Source organism: Pelophylax lessonae, assembly GCF_965119305.1.
Source record: "Pelophylax lessonae genome assembly, chromosome: 8".
In the NCBI taxonomy this organism is placed as follows: domain Eukaryota; kingdom Metazoa; phylum Chordata; class Amphibia; order Anura; family Ranidae; genus Pelophylax; species Pelophylax lessonae.
Genome location: NC_138775.1, coordinates 274,706,263 through 274,733,961, shown reverse-complemented (window position 1 = coordinate 274,733,961; position 27,699 = coordinate 274,706,263). Strand labels below are relative to the sequence as shown.

At 43.7% G+C, this 27,699-nt stretch overlaps 1 protein-coding gene across 1 annotated transcript in view; it reads right to left on the bottom strand.

Annotated features, from left to right (window-relative positions):
• SLC35D1 (solute carrier family 35 member D1) overlaps positions 1-27,458 on the bottom strand; it is a 52,115-nt gene extending 24,657 nt beyond the window's left edge. Inside the window, exons 1-5 of the mRNA XM_082266474.1 lie at positions 27,245-27,458; positions 15,178-15,211; positions 15,009-15,095; positions 8,555-8,622; positions 1,960-2,031 (exon numbers count right to left, since the gene is read on the bottom strand). Coding sequence (XP_082122600.1) covers positions 1,960-2,031; positions 8,555-8,622; positions 15,009-15,095; positions 15,178-15,211; positions 27,245-27,441 — 458 coding nt within the window. The 5' untranslated portion in view covers positions 27,442-27,458. The remainder of the gene's footprint in view (positions 1-1,959; positions 2,032-8,554; positions 8,623-15,008; positions 15,096-15,177; positions 15,212-27,244) is intronic.
• Between the last annotated feature and the right edge of the window lie 241 nt (positions 27,459-27,699).

The window sequence follows — 27,699 nt, the reverse complement described above, 5'->3', positions numbered from 1 at the left end:
AGCCGACCCTGACCTCCAAGGAGGCCAGCGCCCAGCAGCCGACCCTGACCTCCAAGGAGGCCAGCGCCCAGCAGCCGACCCTGACCTCCAAGGAGGCCAGCGCCCAGCAGCCGACCCTGACCTCCAAGGAGGCCAGCGCCCAGCAGCCGACCCTGACCTCCAAGGAGGCCAGCGCCCAGCAGCCGACCCTGACCTCCAAGGAGGCCAGCGCCCAGCAGCCGTCTCAGGGCTTGTGGAAGTCTACACTAGAAAGGGAAGCTTTTAAATATAACATAACATGCGTTAAATTCCTTAAATGCATATCCAATCCAATAGGAAGATTGTTAATAAAAATAATGGTCTGACAACAGCGTCTCAGTAAGTAATGGAAACCTTTGAGAGATGAAGCTGTGATTGCTGGTGTTGTGAAAATGCTAGTTGCCTGGCTGTTATATCGACCCTCTGGCTTTAAATTATGCACTGACCTAGAACAAGAATGCCAAATCGGGACACTCAGAGTAAAAGCGGTATTAAACCCAAAAAGGTCACATTAAAGCTTACCAATCATTAGATGTGGTGGCCACATTCATTTTCTCTCTCTCCCCCCCCCCCCCCCATAAACCCCGTTTTTACCTTGAGATCTAACCAGTAAAAACGCCACCTATATTAGAGAGCCTCCACTCTAATACAGGACGATTAAACTATTAGATTTTATTACTTTTACAGTGCCTTGAAAAAGTATTCATACCCCTTGAAATTTCACATTTTGTCATGTTACAACCAAAAACGTAAATGTATTTTATTGGGATTTTATGCGATAGACCGACACAAAGTGGCACATAATTGTGAAGTGTAAGGAAAATGATTTTTAATTTTTTTACAAATAAATATGTGAAAAGTGTGGCGTGCATTTGTTTTCACCCCCCTGAGTCAATACTTTGTAGAACCGCCTTTCCCTGCAATTACAGCTGCAAGCCTTTTTGGGGATGTCTCTACCAGCTTTGCCCATCTAGAGACATTTTTGCCCATTCTTTGCAGAATAGCTCAAGCTCTGTCAGATTGGATGGAGAGCGTCTGTGAACAGCAATTTGCAAGTCTCAATTGGTTGGATTCTCAATTGGATTTAGGTCTGAACTTTGACTGGGCCATTCTAACACAAGAATAAGCTTTGATGTAAACCATTGCATTGTAGCTCTGGCTGTATGTTTCGGGTCGTTCTCCTGCTGGAAGGTGAACCTCCGCCCCAGTCTCAAAATATAAATATATATATATATATATATATATATATATATATATATATATATATATATATATATATATATATATATATATATATATATTTTGTTTGGGGGTCCCAAGTAATTTTCTAGCAAAAAATACTGATGTTATAGGTGAACAAAAAGTGCCAGAAAAGGCCCAGAGTGGAAGTAGTTAATCTGGGGGAGGTAGTGCTCAATGGACTAGCAGATTACACTAACAAATTGAAGCCAACAAATTGAAGCCAACCTCCAGCTCACACAGCAACAGGTTGTTTCTTTTGGAATAAAGGTTTTACATGAATAAAAGCTCATTTTAAGCAGTGGTAAATGGTTTGTCTCATCCCTGTAATGGATACATCTGCAGAAGAGCTTTTTCTGTTCAAAGAGAACAGACTTACTGGCTGGATCACCAAATAAAACAAATGCAGCTATCGGATCTAAGAACTGGTAAGCTGCAACATAAACCCAAAAGCAAACCATTTTTATTAACACTGCTTAAAGTCAGTATCTTAAGTCAGCACTGACGCCATCAAATCAGCTAAGCAACAACTGGCATTTTCAGGTGAGATCAGTAATGACGGCCTCCCTACTACACATCCACCTAATCTGGAAAGCCCCCCCCAAAAAATTGCATTTTTTTTTTTTTACAAACCAAGCAGGAGCCCAGCCAAATGACAAAGGCAGTAAAGCAGCTTTAAAGTGCACCAATAAAAACACTTACTTGAGTAGAAAGCCCTCAGCCATCATTGTAAACAAAATTGAGAAACGGCGGAGAACTGTGAACATGGGGAGGCTGCAAAAGCAAACAGACACAGGGTTATGTTAAGCAAAATTAAATCCTATTACAAGTTTGTCAAAAATATTTTTGCAGTTTTTAAAAGTAGCAAAAAAAAGGTAAAATCCCTGCCAGGTTATTTCTTGCTGCATGTACCATTGTGGAAGTTTCCCCTTTACATCCTGCCTAAAAGACTCAACAGGAAGTTAGAGGAAATTTCCCCAAGTGAGAGGATTTCCCCTCATGTTGTCTCTGGAACAGGTGCCCCCCATTGAAAGACTTTCCTAGGCTTAGAGACAACTCTAAAATTTTGAAGAGCAACCTCACTTTGTGTGTAGGTGACAATGGGCTGAATCTCCCCAATGAGGACAGAGAGACCACATCTAATGAATGTTTAAAGAAATTCACATTCCCTGCTTTATAAATATGTGCCCCTTAGGTCTTCAAATATCATCCATTACATGTATGTTTACAACAAATGCAGTAGTTACACTGGACACTAAACACACACACACACACACACACACACACTATACCATGCCTGGATATTAGGTCCTCACCTTCAATTTATTTTTACATTAAAAACACAAACCAAATTAAATTTATTTTTGGTCACATTAACCACTTCTGGACCGGAAGGATTTGCCCCCTTAATGACAAGGCCATATTTTGTGATTCGGCACTGCGTTACTTTAACGGACAATTGCGTGGGGCGTGCAACGCTGTACCCACGCAATGGGTACACATATATATATATATATATATATATATATATATATATATATATATATATATATATATATAACATACATACACACACACTATAATATATATATATATATATATATATATATATATATATATACATATACACACACACAAACACATTTTTTTTTCCCAGGATGGTCGCTCTTTTTTAAAAAAAAGTGGCAAAGTGTCTGATTTGTTTACTGCTATATCGCAGTCCCGCTAAAAAAAAAAAAAAAAAAAAAAAAATCTGATCTCCGACATTACTATTTATAAATAAAAAAAAAAAAAAAAAACAAACGACAATCCATGAATTTATCCCATAGTTTGTAGATGCTATAACTTTTGCGCAAACAATATACGCCTATTGGGATTTTATTTCAAATAATACGTAGCAGAATACATATTGGCCTAAATTGATGAAGAAATTTGATGTTTTAGAAGCAGAAGTGAAACGTATCTATTTTTTTCCTTCAAAAATTGTCTGTCTTTTTGTTTAAAGCGCAAAAAATAAAACCACAGGAGGTGATCAAATATCCCTAAAAGAAAGCTCTATCTGTGGGGGGTGGGAGTAAAACCTTTACGGGGCTAAAGTTAAGTATGTGCATGAGTCTGGCCACTAGGTGGAGCTATGCCTTGATTTAGGCCTAGTATTCAACCTCTGACTTACAGAAATATAACAGAGGTCAGAGACCATTTATTTTAATAAATGCTCGGAGAAATTTGGAGATTATTTTTTTATTTTTTTTTTTAAATCAGGTAATGCTAAATAATATATTATATGTACCACTTGCAGTCAGTAGGAAATGCTCTCTGAAGGTTTGTTCTGCAGCTGTTATGCTAAAAACTTCACCCTCCAGTCTCCTGAAAGAGGTACCATCCTAATCAGTTATACACAGACTGACAACAAATGTTGCAAGCAGAAATATTTGTAATAAGAAGGAGGAAGTTCTCAGATGCTGGAAGTTAAATAAACCATGAAAACATCTGGAAGTAAAATACGACCTAAGGGGCTCTTAGTAACCGCTGACACAAATCATACATTTTACAAGGGATAAATCACAACAGCATGGCCAACATACAACTTCAGTAAGGCCAGAGTCAAATGTTGCATAAAGTCAGACTATTCATCTAGGATGACCAATGCATGAAAAAGGTGCATGCACGAATTTTGTCAACACATGATAGTCGGTTACCATGCCTTGTGGCGCATTGCAGCCCACGTGCACAGGCAAGGTGTGCAATTAAGTATGAATGCTCCCCCCCCCCCGCATATCAAAGTACATTTATACCCAACAGTGTGAATCCAGCACCAATACTTTGAGAATTATGGCCGCTATTGATTGTCTCCTGAACATACAGGAGGAATTGCAGTGCTAATCCACTGAATTCTATAAGAAATGCATGATCGCTCTTAAAAATCCCCATTTATCTTGTAGTCAGTGACACAAGGACCCCGATAATGGTTAACACAACCTCTGAACACAAGTCCATAGACCACAGTGAAGCCTTGTTTTGCACTGGAACGCTTTAAGAAGAATTACAATTTTTATTTTTATTTTTTTTAAAAACGCACAAACACGCACAAACACGCACACACACTTCTTTATTACACATACTGCAGTATTCTAAGAAAAATGAGAAACAATTGTTTTTGCTTAGCATAAAGATCACGATTCTCAGCATAACATCTTTTTCATTATACAAATGAAGTTGGGCTAACTTCACAGTTCAGTTTTTTTTTTTTTTTTTAATCCATTAAAGTGTATTTTTTCCCCAAAAAACTGCGTTTGTAAGACTTCTGCAGAAATACAGTGTGACAAAAAAAAGATTGAAATGATCACCATTTTATTCTCTAGGGTCTCTGCTAAAATATTATATATATATATATATTTTTTTTTTTTTTTTTATTGGGGGGGGGGGGGGTTAGAGTAATTTTCTAGCAAAAAATACATTTTGACTTGTAAGCAACAAGGCTTAGCCTTTAAAGAGGTTAAACTGCTCTCCTTTAGTGCCAGTTCACTCTATTGCGATCACAGACATGGCATATGATTCGGAGCGCACTGCTACTAAAATCACATGCAATGTCGGTGCGAGTTCAGCCATACAGTTTGTATGGCTGAATTCACACCGCAATCACAGTGAACACGCACAGGACCCTTTTTTTGGTCTGCAGCAGAATTGGATCGCATGAAGATTCACAACAGTGCGAACCGATTCCTGTGCGAACTGTCAGATCCTACTGCGAGCTGATCTGGGGGTGTCGTTAACTTTGAATTGACACCCCCAGTGTATCGCATATGATGGCAGTGTGAACTGCCTGTGCTGCTGATGCGATGCGGGAACACGCAGTATATTCGCAGTGTTACCGCATCGCAATAGTGTGAACGGACACTTGCAGAACGAAGTTCATTCCTTTGGATCTAAAAATGAAATGATACATTGTAGCATGAAGCAGTGTGTTTATAGTTATCTAGCAGCCTTAATGTTGATAAATATTTGCTGGAGGCATTTTTTTTTTTTTTTTGACAGCTGTGTGTGAGCAGTGAACGGCTCTGCAAGAATCAAGGACATGCCATGAATTGAGATCACGATTTTTTTTTTTTTTTTTTACGATTCAGTTTGTGTATATATAATATATACAAACAATTTTTTTAATTGGATTGGGAACACACTTGTTTCGACATTATTCACTATAGGTTATATTATATTCAATACATTTCTGGTGTATTAGGATGGGATTCTGGGACAGTGCTGTGACTAAAGCCACATTACAACCTCTGCAGCATCTCAGGACACAATTACATTTTTGGTTCTTTAACCACTTCAGCTGTAATGGTGAAGTACAGATAACGCTTGTTTGGCTTTACTTCTCCTGTGGATCATCACAGGAGTGTAGTTGGTTCTGCACTCCTGTGACCCATTTTCAGCAGGCTGAAACCCACTGTTGGCTGACATCACAGAGGCGGCTGGGAAACGATCAGGACAATATGGTCGGGATCCACCCAGAACACTGGACCGGCCGCTCCCACTCCCCTCCACAGCCCAGGACTGCAGTGAGCGGTGACTGAAGGCCCGTACACACGTACCGATCGTCGGCATACAAACGTCGGTGGACGAAGGATCTGCCGATTGTACGCGTGTTAGTATGGTGCCTCCGACAGATGTCTGCGCACAATCCGCGGACAAAAGTCTTTCGTGCAAACATGAAAATATTTGTATGCCGACACCAGAACGGACGATTGTTCGCCTGTCAGTACACAATTCGGCCGACAGACCGCAGATTTGCAAGACTGGGCATGCTCAGAAAATAGAAAACACAGGGAAAGTTAACCATTACATGACATCACTTCTGCAGTCGGCGGACAAAATTCTTGTGCTGTCCTTGTGCTGTCTTTGCACTTTTCAGCAGACACCGACATCCCGGGGAGAAAAGAGGAACATTTGTAAGCCGACCATCGGTACGTGTGTACGGGGCTTTAGTCACCAGCTCTGTTAGGGAGCTCTAAAAACTGAGCGATCAGCAGGGTTTGATCGCTCAGTTCAGTGTTCGAGGCGTCAGGGGACAGATGCAGCATCCAACTAGGTATCTCAGCTTATCACAAGGTTAACGGGCGCACTCATTAGGACTGGACAGGTTTAGTATCCATTTATTCGACGCAACCTCATCTTTTACATTTCACCAAAAAATTAGGTATTCTATTGCCAGTGCCACGATTAGAGCCTGACCGGCCAAAACGCATTGCCCTTTTTCTGTTGATTGTACCCGTTTATAATAAAATGATTTTTTAATGTCCTCCTGCAGATTATACTCAAGTGCTGGCTTTCCTCTAAAAAAAGATTGTGTGTTATAGTTTATCGCAAACATGTAGTCTGTAATTGCACCATGTCCTTGAATTTTAGGAGTTTTACCTGGAGTTCGGGTCCTTTCACATAGGAAAGCCTCAGCGGACTCAGTTTTGCTTAGCAGGATCGATCCACCGAACCCGCTGAGCAGGCAGATGACAGCTCCGTCTCCGCTTACTTTGCAGAGACAGATCCCCGCTCTCCTCTATGGGAGATCGGATGATAATGGACCGCCTGCCTCTGTTTTCATCCAATCCGATCCCCAGATAGAAAATAGGGTTTCCATCTGTCTGGATTTCACGGACAGGATCGGATCAGACAGCAGCGGGTGTCAGCAGACATGTCACCTCTTGACATCCGCTGCTCCTTAGGGTTACATGGAGCATCCGATCCGGTCCGCCAGGAAAGCGGACAGGGACCGGATTGGAAAGCTGGTGTGAAAAAGGGCTTTTTATCATCCCTATATCGTGCATGTGTACGTGTGCGCGGGTTACAATTCAATTTCCCTGAAAATATGGTGTTTGATAAACATTTGTGCAAAAAAAAAAATTGCAGACTGCTTTTGTTTTTATTTTTTTGTTGCACAATATTTGCACAGACTGCTTTTTTTTTTTTTTATTATTATTCTGCAAGGACTCTGCTTTCAGACCCGGTTCACACTACTGCGTGTGCCGGGTTCGCATGTCATGTCGGAGCGCACTGCTCCGACATGACATGCGATCAGCTGTGCGGTGCGAGTTTAGCCATACAGTTTGTATGGCTAAATTCGCACCGCACCCGCAGCAAAGACGCACAGGAGGCATTTTTGCTGCCGCATCAGGATCGGATCACACAGCGGTTCACACTTGTGCGATCCGATCCTGTGCGAACTGCACGATCGCACTGCGATATGCGATCAAACTGGGGGTGTCGTTAAGATTACATTGACACCCCCAGCGGATCGCATATGGCAGTGTGAACTGCCGGGGGTGCGTGTGCGATGCGGGAACAGGCTGCGAATTCGCAGCCTTCCCGCATCGCAATAGTGTGAACCGAGCCTTAGAAAACATAAAACATTTAAGTGCTTTGAGAAATTTTATGGCCAAAAAACAGTTTACATGTGTTTAAACTAAGAAAAAAAAAATAGCTTTAGGCCTCTTTCACACGGTCCGCTTCCGTAGGCGGATCCGTGTTGCTCAGCGGGGATCGATCCGCGATCCCCGCTGAGCCGGCGGACGACAGCTACGTCTCCGCTTGCAGTGCGGAAAGGGAGGCGTCACAGCCCCCGCTGCTCTCTATGGGGGGGATCGAATGAGAGCGGACCGCCTGTCCGCTCTCATCCAATCCGATTACTGAATGGATGGAAAAATAGGGTTTCCATCCGTCCAGATTTCACGGACCGGATACGGATGGCAGCGGAGGTGTCTCCGCTGACATCCGCTGCCCCATAAAGCTGCATGGAGGATCCGATCAGATCCGCCTAAAAAACTGACAGGCGGATCGAATCGCCCGTGTGAAAGAGCCCTTAGTCCTCATACACACGGGACGTTTTTACAGCGGCTGATTTTTGTTTCTTCAGACATTTTTTTTTCCTGCAGCCAATAAACTCCCCAGCATGTTATCCCATGTGTCCATGCACACACAGGCTGTTATCAGTTTTAGGCCGGGATGTTTTCTGGCTGAGAAAAAAAAATATAAAAATCCCACACAGAACTAGTGGGTTTGAGAGTTTCAGCTGTAAAAATGAGCCAACTCTGATTAAAAGCTGAAAAATGACGCCACTGGCAAAAAAAAAAAAAAAAAAAAAAAAAAAACACAGAAAAACAAAAGACGCCACTGGCAAAAACAAAGACGCCACTGGCAGAAAAAAATTTACAGTTACAGTCAATGCTACCAGCATGTTATAACATCCAGTGTGCCTGAGGCAGTCGCCAGTCTGGGTTTAGGAAGGAAAAGGTGATCTACTTACTTTAGCTTCTTTGTGCTGAACAATCCTGTGATTTGATTGCCAAAATACAGGAGAGGTAGTGGAAAAGTCTGAAATAAAATACAAATACCATTAACTTGGTTGGAAGGAATGGTTACCCTAAGGACCAGATTATACTCCTATATCTGTATTGTACTCAAACATTTTGCACAAGTTCTTAACCACTTCATATATACTGCTGCAGAGCGGCTCGGCAGTGCAAAATCACATACATGTAGGGGGTGATTGGACACAGCAGGAGCCATCGCGGCCGCCTGGACCCTCCGATCGTTCAGCGGAATGACAGAACGGGGGTCTGCTTATGTAAACCAGGCAGACTGCTGTTCTGTCAGGGAGGAAAAAAAAGATCTGGTGTTTCAGCCAAGCTGAAAAACACAGATCTTCTCCTCTAGTACATCCACTCCTCCCAGTTAGAAATCACTCCCTAGGAGCACAATTGAGCCCTTGATTGCCCCTAGCGTTAACCCCTTCCACTTCCAGTGTCATTTATACAGTAATCTTGCATATTTTTTTTTTTTAGCACTGATCACTGTATTGGTGTCACTGGCCCTCATTGTCACATAAGCCCCGTACACACGTACCAGTTGTCGGCCGCAAATATTCGGCCGCCGAACGATCGGCCGATTGTCGGCTTGTTAGTATGATGCTTCCGACAGCGCATTTTCGGCCGAACAGAATCTGTCCTGCAGGCATTAAAATTTTTGTACGCCGACAACAGAACGGCCGATTGTGCGTTAGTCAGTACAGATTTCGGCCGACAATCAGCAGATTTGCAAGACTGGGCATGCTCAGAGAAGAAAAAAAAAGACACGGAAAGTTAACCATCACATGACATCACTTCTGCAGTCGGCTGTTGGCCGACAAAATTCGTGTGCAGTCTTTTGCACATTTCAGCGGACAGGACAGCCCTGGACAAAAGACGGCCGATGATCGGTACGTGTGTACGAGGCATTAGTGTCAGATTTGTCCACTGCAATGTTGTGCCACTGCCACGCCTCCTGAACGGCCATGAGACGATCAGTGTAAACCCTGAGCTTTATCTTTCCAACAGGCTCACCGGGGAACTCCTGGCCCTGATACCAATCACCCAAATATACAAAGATGCAACTTTAACAGAAAGCTGAAATCAGGCTTGCAGTTTATATGAAGCTTACTATAAAAAAAAAAAAAAGAAGGATTTCTGGTAATGACATTATCTGAACTAAAAACAGGAATTCAATACCTTGGAAGGGACAGAGGTGAGCCAACGCCTGTATAATACAGATCTTATATATACAGATTTTATATATAGACACACGCCTCATAAAATCACTCTTCAGGAATTAGTTTCAATTTCTTTTGATCAATGATGCCAAGAAAGAAAAAAAAAAAAAAATAAAAAACAAAAAAAAAAAAAAAAAAAAACCACACACACACACCACAAAACACCCCACAGAATAAATCCCCCCCACCCACTCCTATGAAAATAGTAAATCAAAATGATATCAAATTAGGTTTAAAAATCATACACAAATATTAAAGATAGTATCAAATAATTTTTTTGCTCTAAAATATTTCGATTTTATGCGAATCTAATTATTGGGAGTATAATAAGAAGGATGATCTTTGAAATAAATCTTCAAATTGAGGATTAATAAAATTAAGACAATTTTAATAATCCCTAATTTGAAAATTTATCATTGCAAAATTAGGTTTGGAGATAATCATACTCCCATTATTAAATTAGATTTTAAACATAATTTAAAAATCAATATTCAAAATTGAGGAATATTTTCTACAATAAAAAAAAAATCAGAGCAAATATTAAAATTACAGGATTATCACTTATTTTATATTATAGAATATTTATTAGATATAATCTTTTATATTGGAGTATGATAATGCTGATCATCATTAAACCCAATTTGAAATAATTCTCAAACTTTAGGAATAATATTTTCTACCAAAGAATACTAATAAATTTAATAGAAATACTACAAGTAGTATTTTCCGCCTTCGGAGTTTGTGTTTTTCTGTGATAGATCATGGAACCACAGTGGATTTAATTGGGTTCTGGACACCCGTTCTAGGCCAGAGAACACACAGAACATTGTTCTTGAATAGCAATGTAATCACCTTGTAACAAGAGTGAATTAGCGTGGAGGAATTTGTGACCCCCGGTGACAGATTTGCACACACACTGCACATTGTATTGTGGGTCAGAAGTTGCCATATTCTCTGGATGGATGGGTTTCAGACTCGTTGATAAATCTGGGTTGTGTGCAGTACAACCCTACCAGAGACAGACCCATACCAGAGACAGACCCATACCAGAGACAGACCCATACCAGAGACAGACCCATACCAGAGACAGACCCATACCAGAGACAGACCCATACCAGAGACAGACCCATACCAGAGACAGACCCATACCAGAGACAGACCCATACCAGAGACAGACCCATACCAGAGACAGACCCATACCAGAGACAGAGTCCCAGCAGCTTCTTTTTCAGATGGCCCCCACCTCACAACCAACATGCAACTCGATCTCCTGTTCTAAATTTACAAGGCTACAAATAAATTCCATCTTCCTTCAGCTTTGTAGGGCCAATCTGTAAATAATCTCATCAGAACAACAAGCCTGGACACAGAGGACAAAATACTACAGACTGCCAGAGTCCCTGCACCTTCCAATCTCTATAGGACAGTCAGGACCTGGAATCCATGACCCATCTCAGCACAGAACCATAATGTAGTACCAAGTGTCAGAATACCGCTACCCTTTAGAAAAATGTTATGAAAATGGCGCCAAAACGATATCGTTAGACTTCACTCAGAGAAGTAGTCTTTCAGAATAATATAAAGGAGAACAAAAAAATAAAAAATGTATAATATATATATATATATGCCATGTTGAACTTCCAGTGACCAGTATAAGTGAGAGCGATAACACCAAATTTAACACACCTGCTCCCCATTCACACCTGAAACCTTGTAACACTAACAAGTCACATGACACCGGGGAGAGAAAATGGCTAATTGGGACATTTTCACTTGAGGGTGTACTCACTTTTGTTGCCAGCGGTTTAGACATTAATGGCTGTGTGTGGAGTTATTTTGAGGGGACAGCAAATTAAGGGCTCCTTCACACGGGCGTTCCGTATATCCGTTTTTCATCCCATCCGTTTGCGGATGAAAAACGGACATAATGTATCTCTATGTAAATACGGATGTCAGCGGATGACCATCAGCTGACATCCGTTTTTCGTCAGTTCAGTTTTTTTGAACGGAACAGAACCCTATTTTTTCTTCCGTTCAAAAAACGGAACGGACGCAAAAACGGATGTCAGTGGTGTCATCCGTATTTACATAGAGATACATTATGTCCGTTTTTCATCCGCAAACGGATGGGATGAAAAACGGACATACGGACCGGATGACACAAGTGTCATCCGTGTCCGTTTAAAAAAAAAAAAAAGGAACTGATCGGGCATAAAAAACTGAAGCCCGTGTGAAAGAGCCCTTACACTGTTATACAAGCTGTACACTCACTACTTTACATTGTAGCAAAGTGTCATTTCCCAGTGAAGTCAAGGAAGCTGCTGAGTTTCGTCAGGCCTGAGGAAGTCCCAGAGATGCAGGCGGCCTTCGAGCCATAAGCTCTGGAAACGCGCACCCGCGAGAAACACATAATGAGCTAGTACGCATCGCATACTAGCTCATTATGAAATACTTACCTGAGAACGAGCCCCCGCCGTGCCGCCCGCTTACCTCTATGACGGGCGACATGTACAGTCGCCCGTCTTCCGGGGTCGCGGCATCCGGCCATCTGATTGGTCGGAGCCGCGGTGACGTCACTCCCGCGCACGGGAGCCGATGGTCACGGCACGGGGCTCTGAAGGAACGGCACCAGCGGCCGTTCCTTCAGAGAGCATGTGCCAGTGACGTCACTGGCTGCATGTAAGGTAAATATCTCCTAAACGGTACATGTTTAGGAAATATTTACAGTACCTATAGGTAAGCCTCATCATAGGCTTACCTATAGGTACAACTTGCAGAGGAGGGTTTACTTCCTCTTTAATACCTGATGGGTTTAACCCTGCTTTACTCCATCCAAAGCTGCAAAAAAAAAAAAAAGTTGTAGCTTCAGATCCACCAAGTCCAATCAGGTGACTGCCATCCCAGGTCAATTGTTCCCTTTAAAATCCTCAATAGCAAGTGACAAAATAAATAAAATAAATCTGCCAATGTCATGGTAATGCAATCACTGCCCAACAACAAGTCAGCCATTGTTGGCCATTTTCAATATGGAGACGGCTCTACAACTTCGTAAAAACAAATGTTTCAATAGTCATCAGATGTGTAAAATAAGGTTTTTGTCTACAGAGCCAGCATTGTGTCATCTGATTAACATGAAAAGGATGGGATGATTAGTAAACATGACAACCCATCGGGTCCCTTGGAGCAGACAATAGGGGTGTATTCACATGTGCAAACACCCCCGCCTCTGATTAGATATGAGAACTCCAGTGGAGGGGGGGGGGTCCTGAGATTAGCTGTGGGAGGCTGCCCCAATGAAAGCAAAGCAAGGCTGCTGGCACCCACAGGATGGAAAAATCCAAAAAGTTTTTTGTTGCAACCAAGATAGGACAGTATACATTCCAAAGTAGTGGGGGATGATCTAGCATTAACCATCTAGAGCAGGGATCCTCAAACTACGGCCCTCCAGCTGTTGCAGAACTACAAGTCCCATGAGGCATTGTAAAACTCTGACATTCACAGACATGACTAGGCATGATGGGAATTGTAGTTCCTGAACAGCTGGAGGGCTGTAGTTTGAAGACCCCTGATCTAGAGAAACATGGGGGGGGGGGGGAGGAGGGGGGATTTCTATAAGGTTCTGGAGACAAGTTACAACTATATGATAAAATCAAATTTTTTATTGTACAAAATATCCAAAAAAAGTTAACATATCTAATTCTATACATAAAACCAAAAGTGGCACATTTAATAAGGTCATCATAAATGAAACAAAAAAAAAAAATTACATAATGGACTCAATTTCATGCATGCTTAAATGAGGAAGTCTGTTTTTTTTTTTTTTTCTGACCTAGAAAATAAATGCATAATGTGCTAGTATGCATCACATACTAGCACATTATGTGACATTTATCTCCAAACTAAGCCCTCGTCATCCCCGCATCCATCTTTGCCCAACATCCTTCCGGGTCCGTGGACTCAGACTGTGCTACTGGCACAGGGAGCCGCCGGTCACAGCACAGGGCTCTGAAGAAACGACACTGTTCAGAGCGCATGCGCCGATGACGTCATTGGCGCAGTATACAGTAAATCTCCTAAACAGTGCGCGTTAATGAGATTTACAGTATCTATAGGTAAGCCTATAATAATAAGGCTTGCCTATAGGTGCAAACATTAGGGAGGGGGCTTTACAAACACTTTATTTGTTATTATTTGATATTAATATAAGATAATACAAAATATTTATTTTTATGTTTTTACTTATATAGCGCTGTCAATTTACACAGCGCTTTACATATACATTGTACAGTCACATCAGTCCCTGCCCTCAAGGAGCTTACAATCTAAGGTCCCCAACTCACATACATAGATAGTAGGGACAATTTTATACAGGATCCAATTTACCTACCAGCATGTCTTTGGAGTGTGGGAGGAAACCGGAGTACCCAGAGGAAACCCACGCAGGCACAGGGAGAACATGCAAACTCCAGGCAGGTAGTGTCGTGGTTGGGATTCTAACCAGCGACCCTCTTGCTGCTAGGTGAAAGTGCCAACCACTACACCACAGTGCCGCCCTTTAATAATCTGTACATGCTTTCTGTATCCAGAAGCCATTACAGACTATTATCCATGAATGAAATTGAGTCAATGTTTCTTTTCTTTCATTTCTAGTGACACTGTACAAGGCTTCATGAGTCTCCTGAAGAAGCCATATTCCTGGTGAAACCATGCAGAGTGGAAACCACTGTACATGTATGACCACCGTATGAAATTGTCACTTTTGGTTTTATATATAGAATTAACTTTTTTAAAATTTGTGCAATAAAAAGGATTTGATTAAATAGTTGCAATTTGTCTTCAGCACCTTAAAAATCTGTATGGCTGAATTGGAAATCGTACGATGTCTGTCATCGCTATAGTTGCAATTTGTCTTCAGCACCTTAAAAATCCCTTTTTTTCCTACCATATGACTGCTTAGTAAGTTCGGGATGTGGTGCCTTCATTCTCGCGCCTCTAGACAACTCTCAAATTCCATCTAGAGAAACCTAATTTCCTGTTGTGTCTCCGGGGACAGGAAGTGAAGAGCAACTCTTACGTGTGACATCTCATACAGATGCTGGGTTCCATAAACACGTCACACATTTCACATAAGGCCCCTGTAAACATTCACCGAACACTTTATTACAAGACGCACCTTTCGAGGTATGTGCCTGTCGAAGTCTGGAAAATTCACCACCCTCAGAGCCTTTCCCACCCAGAGCACAACCACAGTCGCCAGCATCTGCAGAAGAGACAAAGAGGAGTCAGTGTGTTAGAACGTCGTCACCGGGGGCCGCACGTAACCCAGCGATTGCTTTACTGACCTGGCCAAGACCAACACATAGCGAAGAGGGAAACCTGCAAGACAGAACAGAGACTCATTATTCCCCCGTATGAGCAAAGTCATCACTGCCCGGGACACGTCTACTACGAGGGCTCAGGCAACAACCCCACGTGTCAGGACGTTCCCTCACATCTACTTCATTGTAAAAGAACAAAGCTGTGACCATTACTAGGGCTGAAACAGGATGAGTGCATCAGGAATGTGCACAGCGCCTGTAACAGAAGTTATTTGAGGTGAGGGGGGGGGGGGGGAAGGAAAAAGGACCTGAGGGTGAGGTGAGGGGGGGGCAAGGGGGGGGGGGGGAGGAAAAAAAGGACCTGAGGGTGAGGTGAGGGGGGGGCAAGGGGGGGGGGGGGAGGAAAAAAAGGACCTGAGGGTGAGGTGAGGGGGGGGCAAGGGGGGGGGGGGGAGGAAAAAAAGGACCTGAGGGTGAGGTGAGGGGGGGGCAAGGGGGGGGGGGGGGAGGAAAAAAGGACCTGAGGGTGAGGTGAGGGGGGGGGCAAGGGGGGGGGGCGAGGAAAAAAGGACCTGAGGGTGAGGTGAGGGGGGGGGCAAGGGGGGGGGGCGAGGAAAAAAGGACCTGAGGGTGAGGTGAGGGGGGGGGGTGGCAGGAAAAAGGACCTGAGGGTGAGGTGAGGGGGGGGGGGGGGCAAGGAAAAGACCTGAGGGTGAGGTGAGGGGGCAAGGGGGGGTTGGGGAGGAAGAACGAAGGACCTGAGGTGAGGTGAGGGAAGGAAGGAAGGAAGGAAGGAAGGAAGGAAGGAAGGAAGGAAGGAAGGAAGGAAGGAAGGAAGGAAGGAAGGAAGGAAGGAAGGAAGGAAGGAAGGAAGGAAGGAAGGAAGGAAGGAAGGAAGGAAGGAAGGAAGAAGGACCTGAGGTGAGGTGAGGGAAGGAAGGAAGGAAGGAAGGAAGGAAGGAAGGAAGAAGGACCTGAGGTGAGGGAAGGGAAGGAGGTAAGGAAGGAGGTAAGGAAGGAGGTAAGGAAGGAGGTAAGGAAGGAGGTAAGGAAGGAGGGAAGGAGGGAAGGAGGGAAGGAAGGAAGGAGGGAAGGAGGGAAGGAAGGAAGGAAGGAAGGAAGGAAGGAAGGAAGGAAGGAAGAAGGACCTGAGGTGAGGTGAGGGAAGGGAAGGAAGAAGGACCTGAGGTGAGGTGAGGGAAGGGAAGGAAGAAGGACCTGAGGTGAGGTGAGGGAAGGGAAGGAAGAAGGACCTGAGGTGAGGTGAGGGAAGGGAAGGAAGAAGGACCTGAGGTGAGGTGAGGGAAGGGAAGGAAGAAGGACCTGAGGTGAGGTGAGGGAAGGGAAGGAAGAAGGACCTGAGGTGAGGTGAGGGAAGGGAAGGAAGAAGGACCTGAGGTGAGGTGAGGGAAGGGAAGGAAGAAGGACCTGAGGTGAGGTGAGGGAAGGGAAGGAAGAAGGACCTGAGGTGAGGTGAGGGAAGGGAAGGAAGAAGGACCTGAGGTGAGGTGAGGGAAGGGAAGGAAGAAGGACCTGAGGTGAGGTGAGGGAAGGGAAGGAAGAAGGACCTTAGGTGAGGTGAGGGAAGGGAAGGAAGAAGGACCTGAGGTGAGGGAAGGGAAGGAAGAAGGACCTGAGGTGAGGGAAGGAAGAAGGACCTGAGGTGAGGGAAGGAAGAAGGACCTGAGGTGAGGGAAGGAAGAAGGACCTGAGGTGAGGGAAGGAAGAAGGACCTGAGATGAGGTGAGGTGAGGTGAGGGGGGGGGGGGGGGGGGAAGGGGGAAGGAGGGTAGGGAAGAAGGACCTGAGGTGAGGAAGGGCCTGAGGTGAAACTGGGTATCTACACAAACCAAAAAAAAAAAAAAAAAGTTTGGAAACTCAATATTTGAACATCATTCAAAGGTAGGCTTTGTTTGCTTCTTACATTATATTTTGGAATGAAAGGACTATACTGAATTCAAATCTACATACACGGTTATAAATTCATAGATTGAAGAAAAATTCTCATCACTACAGTCAAAAAACCCCACTAATGATTAGTAAAACGAACTATTATTCTTAAACTAAAACGAAAAATGTTGAACAAAAAAAATGCTACTAGTGTATACCAAGGCAAGGAGATTTCTGCTATAGATCATATTTTACAGAGGGCCTTGCCAATCAAAAATGTATTACTACCAAAAAAAGGGAGCAGAAAAAAAGCTACATCAGCAATGTCTGAGGTACTCGCACCTATTCAAGACTACTTAGCATTCAAAATGGCCATCACTAGTATGGGCAAGTCATGGAAGCCTACAGCAACCTTCCAAGTTCATATCCTGGCAGCTAGGATAAAAAATAAAAGTGACCAGACTTTGAAAACAATGGCAGGTAAGTTGATCTATCTGGTCACCAACTAACCATGACTGGAAAAGGTGGGCTGCCCAGTTACCAGAGACACCTTCTCTGCAGGCCAGGTTAATAAAGGCGGCCCTGGTTGCTACAGGCAACACCCAACACTTCTACAAACTATACAAATTGTGACTAGGTAACCAATCTACAAGATGCATTTAATGTGAGGTTACAAGTTCCCAGCAAACCGATTGGTTGAATATTTGGTAAGCAGATGGCTACCTGCACTAGAGATCGACAAAAATAAAAAAAAAAAGGAGATGTCTAGTGTCCTAGATTCTCTCTCTCTCTCTCTCTCTCTCTCTCTCTCGATAGAGAGATTATATATATATTATATATATATATATATAATCTCTCTCTCTATATATATATATATATATATATATATATATATATATAATATATATATAATCTCTATATATATATATATATATATATATATATATATATATATATATATATATATATATATATATATATATATATATATATATATATATATATATATATATATATATATATATATATATATATATATATATATATATATATATATATATATATATATATATATATATATATATATATATATATCCCATAGGCACAGTATCTTCTCAAAGAGTTGGGCCCCTTTCACACATGCTGTCTGTTCATTTTATCAGTTCAGTTACATCAAGATTAAAGCGGAGTTCCGGGCACATTTCATTATTTTTTTCCATCAGCTTATTTTACAGTCACTACAAATGCAAAGACTGATGACAAAAAACTGACCATTTGTCAGTTTACATCTGTTTTTCGTCCAATCTTTTTTTTTTTTTTTTAACTGAAGAAAGATGGAGCTTTGATACATAAAAAAACCCACACAGATGACGGATGTGGATTTAAACTGATGTAAATGGATGATCATAAATTTAGGCTTCATTCACATGTCAGCGTATCGATCACGGGCAGAATCACCGCGATTCTGCCCGCTATCCGGAAATCATTGCAAATCACGGAACGCCTGTGCGTTGCCCATGATTTGCAATAGCACCCCAAACGCTGTGCGATGTTGCCGCAGTTTGCGCCTGCCGAACATCGCGCAAAAAATCACGGGACGCATGACACCCGAAAAAAAAAAAAAAAAGTACAAGAGCTTCTTTGGGGCGTCATGCGTCCCGCGATTTTTTTTGCGCGATGTTACCGCGATTCAGCAGGCGCAAGTCGCAGCAACATCGCACAGCATTTGGGGTGCTATTGCAAATCACGGGCAACGCACAGGCGTCCCGCAATTTGCAATAATTTCAGAATCGCGGTGATTCTGCCCGCGATCGATACGCTGACATGTGAATGAGGCCTTACACCTCATGTTTTTGTAATTATATTATAGCTTTTCATGTGACAACACTGAAGAAATGACACTAATGTAAAGTACTGAGTGTACAGCTTGTATAACAGTGTAAGTTTGCTGTCCCCTCAAAATAACTCAACACACAGCTATTAATGTCTAAACTGCTGCAAACAAAAGTGAGTACACCCCTAAGTGACAATGTCCAAATTGGGCCCAAAGTGTCAATATTTTGTGTGGCCGCCATTATTTTCCAGCACTGCCTTAACCCTCTTAGGCCTGGAGTTCACCAGAGCTTCACAGGTTGCCACTGGAGTCCTCTTCCACTCCTCCATGATGACATCACAAAGCTGGTGGATGTTAGAGACCTTGCGCTCCTCCACCTTCCATTTGAGGATGCCCCACAGATGCTCAATAGGGTTTAGGTCTGGAGACATGATTGGTCAGTCCATTACCTTTACCCTCAGATTCTTTAGCAAGGCAGTGGTCATCTTGGAGGTGTGTTTGGGGTCATTATGTTGGAATACTGTCCTGGCTGTGGCCCAGTCTCTGAAGGGAGGGGATCATGCTCTGCTTCAGTATGTCACAATGCTGGCAGCACTCATACGTCTATTTCCCAAAGACAACCTCTGGATATGACGCTGAGCACGTGCACTCAACTTCTTTGGTCGACCATGGCAAGGCCTGTTCTGAGTGGAACCTGTCCTATTAAACCACTGTATGGTCTTGGCCATCATACTGCAGCTCAGTTTCAGGGTCTTGGTAATCATCTTATAGCCTAGGCCATCTTTATGTAGAGCAAAAATTATTTTTTTTCAGATCCTCAGAGAGTTCTTTGCCATGAGGTGCCATGTTGAACTTCCAGTGACCAGTATGAAAGAGTGAGAGCGATAACACCAAATTTAACACACCTGATCCCCATTCACACCTGAGACCTTGTAACACTAACGAGTCACATGACACCGGGGAGGAAAAACCGCTACTTGGGCCCAAATAGGACTTTGTCACTTAGGGGTGTACTCTTTTTCCAGTGGTTTAGACATTAATGGCTGTGTGTTATTTTGAGGGGACAGCAAATTTACACTGTTATACAAGCTGTACACTCACTACTTTACATTGTAGCAAAGTGTCATTTCTTCAGTGTTGTCACATGAAAAGATAGAATAAAATATTTACAGAAATGTGAGGGGTGTACTTACTTTTGTGAAATACTGTGTATCCATTTTTCCATAGAGATGCACCGATTTCCGTTCTGCATCCATCAATAGATGGATGAAAAATGGACGGCATGTGTGAAAGGGGGCCTTAGGGCCTGGTCATACCAAATTTCTGTAGCAATAGATAAATTGCGCCAGCTCAATGCGGTGCAATCTATTCTGGTGCAGCTTGGAAGACATCTTTGCGGCTTAATGCACAGATGTCTATGCAAGTCTCACATGAAAAATCGCCAAAAGTAGCGCAGGAACTACTTTTTCAAATCAATTCCACACCGCAAAGTCAGCGTAGCACTGATTTAAACATAACGATTGCCGGCAATAGGGTGCGACTTCTAATGCGATTTGACAAAGTCACTCCAATGTAAACAAGGGCTAAAAGGCAATTTTTTTTTTTCGTTCTGGAGAGGGATTAGACCCCCTGTCAGCGTTTATTGCTGTCTGTTCCCCATTAGGGATATTTAACCACTTAAGCCCCGGAAGATTTTACCCCCATTCCGACCAGGGGGTATTTTGCGATTCGGCACTGTGTGACTTTAACGGACAATTGCGCGGTCGTGCGACGCTGTACCTAAACGAATTTGGCGTCCTTTTTTTCCCACAAACAGAGCTTTCTTTTGGTGGTATTTGATCACCTGTGCGATTTTTTGATCACGCGCTATAAACAAAAAAAGAGCGTCAATTTTGCAAAAATAGCAATATTTTTCACATTTTTTTATATGAAATTCCCCAAAAAAAAAATTTAAAAATCAAAATTTTTTTACTTTTTCGGCCAATTTGTTTTATGCTACCTATGTTTGGTAAAAAAAAAAATCGCAAAAAGCGTATTTTGATTGGTTTGCGCAAAAGTTATCGCGTTTACTAACAAAGGGAAAGATTTCTGTCATTTTTGTTGTTTTTTTTTTTAACGTGTAATGGCGGCGATCTGCAATTTTTTTTGCGGTACTGCGACATTGGGGCGGACAGATCGGACCCTTGACTGACATTTTTGACACTTTTGGGGTTACCAGTGACATTTCTACAGTAATCAGTGCTATATATATGCAATGTTACTGTAAAAATACACTGGTAGTGAAGGGGTTAACTTTATTTGGGAGGGAGGGGCTGTGTGTATCCCTAGGGGCGTGCTTTCTACTGTGATTGGCTGGGGCTTGAGCTGTATGGACACTGATCAACGGATCTACATACTAGATCCGAGTGATCAGTATCCTAACAGCAAGGAGAATGACAGGCAGCTTGTTTACACAAGCTGCCTGACATTCTCCCTCTCCCCCGCCGATCGCCGAGTGACCGGCGGACATCGGGTCCGCCGGTCACACGCGCGGGGGGGTCCGTGACCACGCGGGAGCGCGCCTCCGGGGGCGCGCGCTCGCTCCCTAGACCCTCACAAGCTAGTGACGTAGCCCTACGTCACTTTGCCTGTGAGGGGCTGACTGCCGACGTAGATCGGCGTTAGGCAGTCGGCAAGTGGTTAAACTCTCTATTTACCATCATCATTGAAAGTGAAAGAAAATCCCAAATTTTGGGTTGTCCCCAGAACAGTAAAGAGGAAATCTTCCCATAGGGACACTGGTTCTGGTGACCTGGGGATCCTCTTAATTTGGAAGGATTTCTTCTCACTACCCGTTTGGCTATGGGACAGGAAGTGAAGGGAAATCTCCCCAATGGGACACAGTGGAAAAGAAAAAAAAAAAAAAAAACACGACTTCATGCTAAAAAAAACACAAATCCTCGCCTTCCCCCGGCCCTGATTACTAGCAGACATGCCCCAGGCACTATACAAGCAATGGCCAGCTTGTAATAATATTCCCAGGCGGTTTGTAACACATCAGGAGGAGATTAAAACCACGTGGAACCCTGAAATGTGTCCTGATCATTCCTCTACTGGTATCCTCCAATGACTGGGAGAATAAGTCATCAAAATAATTTATCAACTAGTGCTGACACAAGCCATGCTTTACCTGTAGGGACCAGTGCAGGTTACAGAACAAACGTTAAAACCTGATTGGATGTTACAGGCGACGGCCAATCATCCTTTTGCTCATTTCTATATTCTGTGCCAAATGCAAGCCATTAAATGGTTCTTTAAGGACCCAAGCCAAGTACCGCTTGGTACACTATTCAGCTGAGGTCTGCATTACAGCTCTTTCACATAGGCAGCAGCGCCTACTGACCTTTGGAAAGCGATCCACGGTAGATCACTTTTCAGATGGTGGTCTAGCAATAGCTGCCGGGCGTTCAGGAGGCAATCCTGCCACCTCCTGAATGTTTGTTTTTTTTAAAATCCCAATGGAGATTTTATAGTAGAATACTGCACAACAACTACAAGCCAAGCTCTTGGCTTGCAGCTACGCTGCGTTCCCAATTGACCCTTACTGGATGGGTTTGACAAGCGTCACCAAAAAAATAAAAAAATAAAAACTTTGCTAGCGGAGTTAAAACTGCAGCGCCCGTTAAGCAAAGCATTTGAATTTAAAGCGGAGTTCCATCCAAAAGTGGAACTTCCGCTTTAAGGCCTCCTGACCCCCTGACATGCCACATTTGGCATGTCATTTCATTTAAAAAGGAGGGGGGGGGGAGCAGGTACATTTCGATTTGACAGATACCCACTCCCACTTCCGCTCGGGCCACCTAGGTGGCTTGAGCGGAAATTCTTCCCCCCCCCCCTCCCCTCCCCGCAGGTCCCAGAAGATTGCCCGGCCACTCCGGACGTGCAACACGACTCACGCATGCGTGGTGTGCACCCGGCTGTGAAGCCGCAAGCTGGTCATAGGCGGGTGCCCACACTAGTGATGCCGGTGTCGCGGGGGAGGAAGAGAACAGAGGCTCCCACTGGCCACATATCTGGATCCTGAGACAGGCGAGTGTATACACTTTTTGTAGCTGCTGACTTTTAATAAAAACACAAAAAATGGGTAGAACTCCGCTTTACAGTGTTACTAAACCCAGAAGCCTGCAGTCACTATATCTGGTCTCCCACAGTACACGGAAATATACATACATACACACACCTTTTCTCAGCAGTATATAGCAGTCTTGTAACTTCTATCAGTGTTTGGGTAAACCTTGTAGGAGGAGTTTTCATACTCCCTTACCCTCTGTCTGGACAGGGCCAATTGGCCCTGTGATGATCACATGCTCGTCTCAAGAAAAAAAAATAAAAAACCCAAACACCACACAACTTTTTTTTTTAGCAAAACACACCAAAATGAGCATATGTAGCCTGTCCGCACTCTGTATCAGAAAAATATATTGAGGACAGTGGAAGAAAGGGAGGATCTGTGCATACAGGATCAAACAGCCTTTTTACTCAATGCGGAGTAGTAACCCCTTAGGTTCCACAGTGAGTATAACAAGCATGCTTTACTGCATATACAGACTGATTTTACTGTTCTGGGTTAAACAACACCTTAAGTGAGCAATAAAACTGCCACTTACCCAATTGTTTTTACTGACCCCCCCTAACCACCCATAAGAGTGAGCCCTTCGATTTTGACAGGCTGCAAGAAACCAGACTGGAGCACAATAGAAACAGAAGGACTCACAGCGACTAGCGCACCCTAGACTTTTAAAGAGCCAGCTCCCACCAGCTAGAAAGGGTAAGCATTGTACTGTCTGTGCTGCTGATGTAAAGTGCCCCTCACTTCCTGCCTGAACAAAAAACACACAAACACACAAACAAACAACACACAAACAAATTCAACAGGGCAGGAAGTGAGGGGAAATCTCTCCAAAGGAGCCCTTCATAACAGTAAAAGAGAATCAGGGGTTCCAACTAGGGATGCATCGATACCGTTTTTTTTTACCGGTGAGTAGGAGTACCGATACGTGTACTCAAATACTCGCCAATACCAGTAATCGATACCTTTGCAGCGCAATTGGAACACAAGAAACAGGCCGACAACCATTTCTGACTTTCCTGATCTGGGCATTTGATGGAAGTCAGTGACTCAAAGTATTAAAGCCAGTCAGTCAAGTCAGTCTTAGGAGGGTCCATATGATCAGCACAGGGCCAATCAGCACTGTCCAGACCGAGGGTAAGTGGTCCTACAGCCTCATAGGACAGTCAGGGGAGAATGAAAACTCCTCCTACAAGCTTTAACCAGACACTGATAGAAGTCACAAGACTGCTATATACTGCTGATGGGAAAAGGTATTTAGCAGTTTATATTTACTATAACAATTGCATTTCCATGTTCTGTGTACTGTGGGAAACCAGATATAGTTAATGAAGGTTCTGGGTTTAGTAACACTAAGGCAGGGATTCTCAAACTACGGCCCTCCAGCTGTTTTGGAGCTACACATCCCATGAGGCATTGTAAAGCCGACATTCACAGACATGACTAAGCATGATGGGAATTGTAGTTCCTGAACAACTGGAGGGAACATAGTTTGAAGACCCCTGCTATAAGGCCTTACTGACCAGGAAAGCCTCCAGCAACAGTACTGTGATCATCAGAAGACATCTGATAAGGGACAAATAAGTAACAGCCACAACCAAATCACAAACACACAGCTACAGAAACTATCTGAATGTCTCCAGACTTTTATGCAACACTAAAAAGGACAAGAAAACAAAGGAGGAAGGAGCTGCAAAGCCAATACTGACACCAGGAGAAATGCACTTTTAGATGATTTTTTTTTTTTTGCATCGGCGTTCCATGATTTTTTTTTGCATCAGCGTTCGTGCGCATTTAGCTGTGTTCTCCTTCCCAATCCAATTACTACAGCTTACAAATGATTGATGCAGCTTAACGCTGAATACAGCGTTTAGCCACTTCAGGCATTTGTACAGCGGTAACTCTGCTTCTCTGAACACATTGGCTCTGGGTTTCTGTTTTTTTTTTTTTGCAGCTTGAAAACGCATATGCCACTTACAGTTCCTAAAAGCTTATGTGTGCATGGACAAAAAAAAAAAAAAAAAAAAAAAAAAAAAAAAGACGCTCCTAAAAGCAGCAGGAACAACGCCTTGTGTGCATGAGGCCTAAAAAAAGGCCTTGTAAGAATGAGCATTCGCACCGTGGTCATGAAAAATTCCTGTAGTGTGTCTAATGGGTTGATTTCCATAATGCGATACTTTCCTGATTGAGAGGTTTCAGGACAATACTGCATCGTCGCCACTAGATGGAGCTGACAATCATAGTATTTCATTCATACATTTTTTTTCCGTAAAACACTGAATTATTATTGTAACACAGTAACAAAAATGTGCACAAAAAGACAAGGATTCCAAGTTTGAAAACAAATGCAACATTGAAGGTAAAGTCCTGAGCAGGAGGAGACACTCAGCAGGCATCCCATCCCTCTACATCAGAGATCAACTGGTGGCAGATCCAGGAAAGCAATAATAGACTTCACTGCTGAATGCAATCCTAGAGATCACAGGTTCTGCTAAAACACCCATCCAATGTATTCATGTCAGGAGGACCATAGGGGGATGGATTGCAATGCTGGGACTTGTCTTCCCCTAGCAAGACTACACAGACTGCAAAGATGCAGCTTGCATCCTCCTCTGTGTGTCTCCAGAGTACAGAACTCCTACAGAGTGCAAGTCAGGGGATGACCTCCCATAGGTTCCAATGCTGGGAGTCATAGTGTCCTGTAGCATGCATAGTATATGATCTCCCATAGATAGCAATGCTGGGAGTCGTAGCATCCTGTAGCACTCATAGTATATGATCTCCCATAGATAGCAATGCTGGGAGTCATAGTGTCCTGTAGCATGCATAGTATATGATCTCCCATAGATAGCAATGCTGGGAGTCGTAGCATCCTGTAGCACTCATAGTATATGATCTCCCATAGATAGCAATGCTGGGAGTCGTAGTGTCCTGTAGCACTCTTAGTATATGATCTCCCATAGATAGCCATAGGATCTCCCCTATGGAACACAATGCTAGGAGCTGTAATCCTCTGCAGCACTCATATATAATCACCTATAGAATGCCATGCTGTGAGTTGCAGTCCCCTGCAGCACTCATAGTATATGATCCCTCATACAATGCAATACTGGGGGTTGCAGTCCCCAATAGCTCCCTTAGTATATTATCTTCCATCGAGTGCAATACTGGGAGTTAAAGCCCCCCTGGAGCACTCATACTATATATGAGCTCCCCTACAGATAGAAATGCTGGGGGTTGCAGCCACCTGTAGTACTTAGTATAAGATCCCCTCCTGCAATGCTGGGAGTTGCAGTCCCTTACAGCATGTCCAATAAATTATCTCCCATGGATTGCAACAATAGGAGTTGTAGTCCTCTATAGCACACATAGTATAGGATCTCCTTCCATAGATAGCAATGCTGGGAGCTGTAGTTCCCCTACATCACACATGACCTCCGCTCTTAGATTGCATATGCTGGGAGTTCTTGCACTAGTATAATATCTCATAGTATATGCAGGGAGTTGTAGTCCCCTGTAGCACACATAGTACATGATCTCCTCTCATAGATTGCAATGCTGGGAGTTGTAGTCCCCTGTAGCACACATAGTATATGGGCTCCTCTCATAGATTGCAATGCTGGGAGCTGTAGTCCCCTGTAGCACACATTGTATATGGGCGCCTCTCATAGATTGCAATGCTGGGAGTTGTAGTCCCCTGAAGCACACACAGTATATGATCTCCTTTCATAGATAGCAATGCTGGGAGTTGTAGTCCCCTGTAGCACACATAGTATATGGGCTCTGCTCATAGATTGCAATGCTGGGAGTTGTAGTCCCCTGTAGCACACATAGTATATGGGCTCCTCTCATAGATTGCAATGCTGGGAGCTGTAGTCCCCTGTAGCACACATTGTATATGGGCGCCTCTCATAGATTGCAATGCTGGGAGTTGTAGTCCCCTGAAGCACACACAGTATATGATCTCCTCTCATAGATAGCAATGCTGGGAGTTGTAGTCCCCTGTAGCACACATAGTATATGAAGTCCATCCATAGATAGCAATGCTTGGAGTTGTATTTCCCCTCTAGCACACACATAGTATATAACCTCCTCTCAGATTGCAATGCTAGGAGTTGTAGTCCTATAAATGAACTCCCATGGGTTGCAATGCTCGGACTGGCATCCCTCCATCCTGTAGCTGTGAGTGAATGAACTCTCCCCAGTGCTGGCTCCGGTCCCCTCCCCCCTCCCCGGACTCTGCCCCCGCTCCTCCATACCTGTGGTTGCTCAGCACACTCTTGTTCACCACGACGATGAGGAAGGAGCTGAAGCCGTAGAAGGCGGCCGCCAGCAGCTTGATAAAGACGCTCATCGTTTCGGCCTCCATCCGCACAGCCTCATCCCTGTGTGCTGGGGACCCCGGGGGGGCTGCTCCTTTAACCCGAGCATGCTGACGTCTGCTCACTTCCGCCATGGCTCAGTACGGGCTGAGGGGCGGGGAACCAGGAGGAGGCGAACCAATGGCTGAGGAGGAAGTATAAGGCAGAGAGGAGGGCCTGCTAAGTTTAGGGGCGGGGTTATGCCCCGGTGTCAAAAGACGTGGGCGTGACACAGTCAGGGTGGGTGGGGTTTGTGATAAATGGGCGTCTTAGTTGGGGGAAAGCCACGCCCCTCCTGGGCTCACACTCTGCATGGTGGGATTACCTGGCTGTGGGTGGTGTGGGGAGGGGGA